Source organism: Macadamia integrifolia, chromosome 2, assembly GCF_013358625.1.
Source record: "Macadamia integrifolia cultivar HAES 741 chromosome 2, SCU_Mint_v3, whole genome shotgun sequence".
Classification (NCBI taxonomy): Eukaryota; Viridiplantae; Streptophyta; class Magnoliopsida; order Proteales; family Proteaceae; genus Macadamia; species Macadamia integrifolia.
This window is the reverse complement of record NC_056558.1, coordinates 42,654,118-42,662,900: the sequence shown is the minus strand read 5'-3', so window position 1 is coordinate 42,662,900 and position 8,783 is coordinate 42,654,118. Positions and strand designations below refer to the sequence as shown.

At 37.5% G+C, this 8,783-nt stretch overlaps 1 protein-coding gene across 1 annotated transcript; it reads right to left on the bottom strand.

Annotated features, from left to right (window-relative positions):
- Positions 1 to 7,482: 7,482 nt before the first annotated feature.
- On the bottom strand, positions 7,483 to 7,995 carry LOC122065753 (two-component response regulator ORR4-like). The gene is made up of 3 exons (XM_042629618.1): positions 7,899 to 7,995; positions 7,669 to 7,772; positions 7,483 to 7,590 (listed from the first exon to the last, which is right to left on the bottom strand). The coding sequence occupies exons 1-3, from the start codon at positions 7,993 to 7,995 to the stop codon at positions 7,483 to 7,485; spliced, it is 309 nt and encodes a 102-aa protein (XP_042485552.1).
- Positions 7,996 to 8,783: the final 788 nt, after the last annotated feature.

The following is an 8,783-nucleotide window of genomic DNA, read 5'->3' as shown; positions in this document are numbered from 1 at the left end:
TCGTACCCGGAGTATACGCGCACTGTGGTTGTAGTATCACTAAAACCAAGGACTTAGTAATGTTGCTTAGGTGGATGTAATTTAAAATGTATAGCATGGCATGTAGTGCATATGACGTGTTGTGATGTGTGGACTGTTGTGTGTGGTCCATCTTTCTACTTACTAAGCTAGTGAGCTCATCCCATGTGTACACCCCCTTTTTAGATGATTTTGCAGGTCATACATCTGAGGAGTATGGGGTGGGTCCCACAGTCGAGTTTCCTGAAGAGGACTGGTGGACCCCTGAGGAGTTAGAGCACGGTGCCAATTGCTCGTGTGAGTGTTGTGCTACGGGACAGCACTTCTGAGGCCGTGCTGAGCTCCACTTCGGAGGCCGAGCTGAGCTCTTCTATGTGATGCCGAGCTGGGCACAACCCTTGATGCCGAGCTGAGCTCCAGCCTTGATACCGAGCCGAGCTGTGTACTCTGATGGTTTTGATGATTTCCTGTAAATACTTGATATAGGAGCATGCGGTATTAGGATTTTATTCTTTTTGTGTATATATCATGCCTTCGGGCCCAAATGTATATAATTATTGTATCACTATTCGGGTATCAAGTATATGGGATTTATTCATATGTAAAACTTAGTCTTCCGCTGATCTGATGAACTTATGTTAGTGTGCGTATGCTGTGGTGGAATACAGTATCTTATGATCCTGGTAGGTTTGGATTAACCGGTGTTAACTCGGTCACCGCTCCGGTTCAGTGTGAACGGGGTGTGACATATTTATTCATAGCAAGGTATTAAAATTAAGGATACAGCTGGCCTAGCCCAAAACTTAGCAAAGTCCAAAATAGAATTGACTAAAATGTTAAGGAAAATTTTCCATGTCATTTATTATCACATTAATTATTAAACTCATATTTTTATATACTCAACTCAATTAAGTTTATTCCTAATTAAATAGGATCAGCTCCATAGAGTTTGTAAAGCTCTTAAATTCTATTTAGTCATTTCTCTGTCAAGTCTAAGGTAATGCATGTACTATTAACCAAAGGGAAAGAAAATGTGCAGGAAAGATGGGAAGAAAGGTGAAGAGGTGGTGTAGTTAATCATCAGATGGTATTTAAGGTAGAATCGAAAGGAAGGACAAGACTGGAAATGCAAGAGCTGGAACCAAGATTCTAAGGGATTGGACAGATTTATCCTTATTTTTTTAATGAAAATCAATTTTTATTACATTTTTACCCTTGAGTCTAATCAACGTATTGGGATTCGATCGATGATTGATCACAACCGATATCAATTCAATCTGAGTTTCAGAACCATCGCTCGAACGCAAAAACACTTTGTATATTCTTATTTGATAAGGATCAACCCACATTGAAATCCTTTCAAGTACTATCCCTGTTTATAAGACAAGTTGGCCTGGATTTAACTCACTAAGCCCAGCTGGAGAAGTTGTTGAGTGTGGACTCTGCTAAAACCTAAATAGTTAGTAAGGAGGACGAATTCTGTCCATCTAGCATTCTCTACGTCCACACATAGCTCTTGTTTTCAAGAGGCAAGAATGTCATTTTAGAAACTCCCGAAACAGGGGCTATGTGTGGACAGGGGACGATAAACAGACAATTCTTTCTTCATAGTTAATAATTGGTCATCTGATAGTGTATATATATATATATATATTTTTTTTTTTTTTTTTTGAAAATTTGTTATATTTCAAAAAAAGTTAAAAATATATATGGATAAATTCCTCATAAATGGGGTGAATGATCAAATTTTGGTGAAAATTGACATGTGATCAATTTCCAATTTCAATGGTTGAAAATTGTCAAATCATTCTCTCATATGACATATTAAGTGGGCAAAAGATTATTTTCCTAGTAAGGAAATAAAAAAATTCCTTCATTTTATTTACTTATTTATTTTAAAATTCAATGTATGAGATTGGTGACATGAAAACTTTTTCTATGTATTGAGTAACATATATGTAACACATGTCTTGTTGTAATTGGTGTCAACACAAGTGCCAAGATGTCTACATGGTTCAATTTTTGTATTATGGGTTCAATATCTTGGATTTAACTTGGTTCGATTATATGGAAGCTAATGGTTTCAGCTAGATCCTCAAGTAGCAAGTTAAAGTTCGAATTGGGCAGCTTATGGTTAATAATGTCAAGCTGTCATCTTAGTGGATCATGAAGTCAGCTTGGGTTGCAATTAATAGTTCAGATTATGTTTGTTACATTATTTGATTATAAAACTGAAGGAGAGCATGGTGGTTTAAGCTGCTGAAATCACGAAGTGACAACATCATATCAAGTTCAGATTTCTACTGTTTTCAACTTGTTATTTATGTGTGAATCTACACTGATTTAAGCATGCAATCTGAGTATGGTTAAATCTGATTTTTTTTGTATGGACATATACATCTGAGCTGCTATCTGAGGTTACTTTAATTCGTCATTATTGCTTCAAGTTCATCAGTTAATTGAAGAACCTTTTATGTATTGTTGTCCCCACTACTACCATGAACATGCATACTATTGTTGCTGCTACCGCGATTGAATGAGGTTATATCTGAAATTGAAGTGCTGCCATTACATTCATCTGTTAATTTGGATATGTGAAGGAAGTTATTGGTTGTTGTTTGAAGTTGCCTGGTGATTTGGAGAAACACATTTTGTTTGAGAATGTATGCATTGACTGAAGACCAAGAAATCGAAGTAGGTGCATTATTTGTTTAAATTTTGATTTCTATTGAATGTAAGCCTATTGTAAAATGATCATTTTACCCTTGGAATATTTCTCGGTAATCAGACCCCTTAATTTTGGGCAAAACCCTTGAGATGACCTCATTTGATTGTTTTAAACATGAGTGTAAAGTTTTGTTCAAATCCGATGTTATTTAGACCTCAATCGGACTGAAGCACCATTTATGGATTTTCTCGATTTTTGTGCCATTTATATATATAATCTAAGGTTTATCACCGTACTGATGGAAGGTTCTCGACATGATACATGCAGATAGGGGTGTCAATTCCAAGCCCGCACCGGTAGGCCCGAGCGAGCCCGACACGTTTATGACCCTACCTAGACCGGCCTGATTAATAAACGTGTCGAGCCTAAGCTCGGCCCGTTTATAAATAAGTAGTACACGGTGCAAGGGGTAAGCCCAATGGGCCGCCCAACCATTTGTATTTTTTTTTTTTTTTTTTTTTTTCGGATAGAATAGGGTAGGGGTGTCAATTGGTCGGGCTTAGTCGGGCTCGACCAATTTTTAGGGCTGCATCGTGAAATCCTGTTTAGCTAAAGGGGCTTAGCTAGCGCGGGCATGGTACGGTTAATAATTGGGTCGGTCGGCCTGGGGCTTTAATCGGGCTACCATAAATGGGCCTTAATTGGGTCTTAACCGGGCTATAGACCTATGTAACTATAAACGGGCTTTAAACGTGTCCTCTTTAAAATTAGTCTCTTAAATGTGCTCGAAGAGGAATACCAATAAAATGAGGCAAAGATGGACATAAAAAAGAAAAAGATTCTATAGTTAAAATGAATTAAGCCAAAGATGGGAAAAATAATTAAATTACTAAGGTACTCAATCTTTAACCCACGAAACCCAAATCAATTAAACCATCTACATAACCCAAGTTTAGTAAGTTCAAATCAATTAAACTATGCATGTGAATGTTCATACAATAATTACCACCATCAATTGTATATATCACATAGCCTTAGAATTAAATACAAATAGTGTTAAAAAAACTAAAAAAATACAAGTAGTATTAAAGGGGTCGGGCTAGGTTAGGCTTAAAAGCGTCAGTTCAAATTGGGCTTGTAAATGTGTTGGGCCAGTCGATCACCCGTCGGGCTAGGTGGTTGCACCGTGTACTACCTATTTATAAATGTGTCGGGCTGAGCCCGACACATTTTTTAATCGGGCTGGTATAGGTCAACCATAAACGTGTCAGGCTCCGTCTGGCCTACCGGTGCAGGCTTGGAATTGACACCCTTAGAATAGGGTATATATTGATATTTTTATTAAGGGAAATTATTTGGTACCACCCCTAAAATCGAAAATAACTTGGAGTAACCCCCAAAAATGAAAATAATGTCTACCGCACCCCTAATTTGTATCACCTTTAATTGAAAATGAGAAATATCCCTTTTACCCTTGTAATTAAACTCTAAATAGAGTCCATTTTCTTCCAAACCATTACATGGAAGGTCCAAGTATCAATATATATGCTAAACCAACCCAAATCGACAAGAAACCATTTCCAAATCAGGCCGATTGGTTTGGTTTCAGATTCAATCTTTCCTGAAATCACCCCACGACCACAACGCCTTGATGAGGACGCAAATGGAGCCGCTGCAAACTCCGGCCAACAAACAAACTGCATTGATTATGTCCGAGTCAACTATGGTTCCATCCCTTGTTTCGCAAATAGTGCCCATGTGTCCTGTGATGCACTAACAACATCCGTTATTTTACCTTACTCAAATGGCTTCCAATATCCTCAAACTCCGAACACCAACAATTAAAATAAAAAAACCCACCGTTTCATTGAAGCCTTCAAGAAGAACTCTCTTCCCATCTCAACCAACTCCTTACGGACCTTACCATCATAATCACTATGAACACCATCACCTCCACCTTTCCTTATTGCCCCATAAGAAGCTACTCCATCAGCCTTTATTTTTGCAATCTTCACTGTCATCTTACATCCCACCCACCACTAAGGAAGAAGCCATCCTACAAGCCAAGACATGCCTCTCAACCACCTGAGAGAAGCCCCTGAATAACCAAAGACTTATGGCAGGCAAGCCCAGGAAATAGAACCAGCCCAGGTTCTGAATTGAGATCCTAGTCATTGACGATTTTGCAGAGTCTCTGTCCCAACTCGCTCTCTAGGTGCTCGGAGATCTACCCATTAGAAGAAAAGGCTCTCTGCTTAAGATTCTAATCTTATGGCCTAATCCTACCTCTACAAGATTAGCTAACGAAGCCTTCGAGTCTTTGTCATCGAAATCAAACTAGGTTGAACAAATCGACCTTTCTTCGATCACTGATTATGATAACAGAGTCGTGAATTCCGCTGATGTAGCAGTGTTTTTGGCGCCAGAGGCTTCAAAATTGGATGTTATGAAAGCGGTTACTGATAGTTTATATCCGAAACCGGTGGTGATTTTCAATCCCAATTGGGCATTTGAAGAGGAAAGTGGATTTGGCGAATTGAATAGATTTGTTAGATCATTTGAAGTGGTTTATTCGTTCATGGGTTTGGAGGTCAGGGAGTTCTTAGGTGTAGTCTTCACAGGTGAACAGAGTAGAGCAGCAGTGGCGACCAAAGGTTAGGGATATCAAAGCAACAGTTGTGGATTTTGGGAAAGTATTTCCCAAACTCTGCTTTACTAATTGGGGGCGAAGGTCATTATAGTAACTTAACTTATCCATAAGGGTACATTGGCCATTTAGCGAAAAAATGATTGATGACATCATCACTTAACGCCTTAAACCTAACGGAATGGATTTTTTAGATATAATTTTATGAAAATGAGGGGTTTACTGGACATTATTTTCATATTTGGGTGTTATTCCCAGTTATTTTCAATTTTATGGGTGGTACCAGATAATTTCCCTTTTATTAATTATTGACTGTGATTAAGTGTAATATCTTTTCAAAATTGTTGATGATTTAACAAAACAAATTAAAGTATCTTAAATCTAAGAAAAGTAAAGACCGTTTAAGGCTTTATTGATACATTACCTCGTTTAAGTCCCGATTATAGCCTGATTAGCTTGATTAGGAGAAGCCCGATTAAAGCCTGAAACCCGACCAAACCCGACACAACACCGATTGAGACCGACTTATTCCGTAAATATGTAGGTTATGGTCCGAGGACATTGGCCCACCAGACCCGGTTAGGCCCAATCAAGACCGGCCCGACTTGGTCTGACCAATTGACACCACTACATGCAGATATGATTTTTAAAACATTTTTCAAGCAAAATAGGTCAAATGACCAAAATGCCGCTAGAGGGCTAAACTATTAAAATAATATGAAATTATTCATAAAAACGAGTGAAATACATTAAAATCATTAAAACATATGAAAATACATCTAATAATATTACCAGCGAGATTCTATTATACTAATAATGATATACTATACCTAAGACTGTAAGGCAGTGTAGCCATGCCTGCAATCATGTGAGCTGAAGTGCAGCCAACCATGTGCACGGTAACATGCAGCCTTATGCTTGGAACGTGCATGGCTACCTACCTTGTGCGCAGCAGTGTAGTTGGCAGTTACATATACATCTTACCAGCGAGATTCTATAATACTAATAATGCCATACTATAACTAAGAGCTTGTTTGGTATAGTTCATAAAAAAACGTTTCTAGCGTTTTTTCGTGTTAATAGAACGAAAAAACGCAAAAAACCGTTTGGTATGTTTAGGCTCCGTTTCAGTTTTTTTGAAACTGTCAGTGTCTAAAAAACAAAAATGGATCGATTTGACGAAACTCTCAGAGGCTGTTCTGTCGGTGGTGTTTCGTTTCAAATTAATATAACTTGAAACTTCCGTTCCCGATTGTCCGCGATAGAGAGAGGAGAGCAGAGAGGAAAGAAGAGAGAGCCCAGCTGAAACAAGGTACGAGAAATCTTCACCTCAGGTAACTTCTTTGCCTCTTCTCCTTCTTCTTCTCCTTCTTCTTCTTCATTTCTTCTTTTCTTCTTTTATTCAACCTCTTCTTCTTCTTCATCTATTGTAATCACAGAGAGGTATTGGAACAAATTTAGGGGTTTTTTTCTCCTTCTTCTTCTTCATTTTTTCTCTTTTGCCAGAGACAGAGATCGATAAGCTTCACAAAGTTCTGGTTTTGAATATAGTTTGGAACTCGCATAGAGAGAGGAGAGAAGAAGAAACAGGAGCTTGCCCCCTTGTGAAATCTCCTCTGCAGGTAACTTCGATTTTGGCTCTTCTTCTCCTTCTTCTTTTTCATCTCTTTTAACTTCTTTCTTCTTCTATTCTAACCTCTTCTCATTCTTCTTCATCTATTGTAATCACAGAGCAGGTATTGGGACAAATTTTAGGGTTTTTCTAGACCACCTATCGTATAGCTCATACAGAGAGGTAACGTCTTCTTCTTCTTCTCTTCTCGATCTTGTAGAGCCTCTGTTGATTCAAAGATGATGCTTTTCTGACACTGTTTGACACTAATCACTCATCTGAAAACCACAAATCAGTACCAATGAACCCCAACAGTAAATATGTTGGATCCATATGAATATATTCAAGTGTTTCTGATTCATCAAGGAAATGTGATTGCTAATTAGTTGACATGGTGTATAAATATGCTGATTCTTTGGGGTCTGTATGGTTGGAAAACTTGTTGAGTTTATCATGTCTCTGGAGTATATTTGTTAAGAGAATACAGACAGGTTGCACTATATTCTTTTTTGTTGCTCCCAAATTCTTCCAGTTATCTTAATGAATGTATGTTCTAGTGCCTTTTAGCAGATCATAGCCTGTCATTCCAGGCATATAGTAGTCTGTGATGATGAGATTTACTTCCATTTCTTGTAAAAACAAATACTTAAACATCAATCAACAGAACACAGCAAGAGAGAGAAGATCTAAGATTTTTTCACAAGCTTAAAGATGAAATTATACCTGATTAGGGTGTGAAGAAACTGAAGGTGGGTTTGAGTTTCTCTGGTCATCCTCATGTAAACCCAGAAATTCTAGAGCTTTGCTTCCTGAATCCACTGTAGTAACTGCCAAAATTAACAAAAGCCAGAAGAAGAAACATTCATGAATCAGTTGGGAAGAACTTCAAAATTAACTCCTTTGTTTCCTCATTTTTTTTTTAATTGTTCTTCAGAAAAGTTTCATCAACTTACCATGATAAGCTAAGTTCTTCAGCAGCCTTTCAATCAGTTTTCGGTCTAGAAGGCTATCATCAACTGCTAAAACATGAAATTGAGCTTCATCTTCCATACACCTCTTGCTGAAACAAGGAACCAGTAGGGAAGAACAGGGGAAGAAGAAGAAGAAGAAGAATAGGAATAATTGATTGGTTGGTTGTGGTCCTTATCGATGAGTTCTAGGAGAGAAATGAAGAACCCATTAGAGTTGAAATACTACCCACCAAAATCCAGAGCCTAGAAAGCAAGATCTGAACAGATTTCATCCCAAATCTCCCAAAATTTCCAACTTGATTTTTGAATTAGGAAGCAAGCAAGGGACCCTCTTTTCTATATATATCTTCTCTTTATAAAAACAAGAAATAATAATAAGAAATGAATGCGATTTTGATTGGAAATGTTTATCTTTTCATTCACATTAATGTTTTTAAACAACTATAAGTATTTCGTAAATCCCACCGAGTTAGATTCATAGTGCATTTAACTGAATAATAATATCCCAGCATAGTCATTGATATCATTAACAGCACATGCATAAAACTAAGATTTATCAGGATGACTAAGTGAAAAATAAGAGTAGTGAAACAAGTAATTCCTAGATTCTATACTAAAGTCAGAAAGTCAGCAAGTCTCCAACTAAAGTAAAGACATAAACACGAATCTTGATCAAGCTCGATGGATATTTCTGGTACCCACAGAATATTGAGAAAGGAAATAAACTGCACAAGGCAAAAAAGTTTAAACTCTCACAAAGAATCAACCAAAATCAAGAGTATGGAAGAACAGCAGCCACTCACACTTGGTCCAATATACATAAAGATACATAAAGATACATAAAGAATCATACCATATCCAACAGTT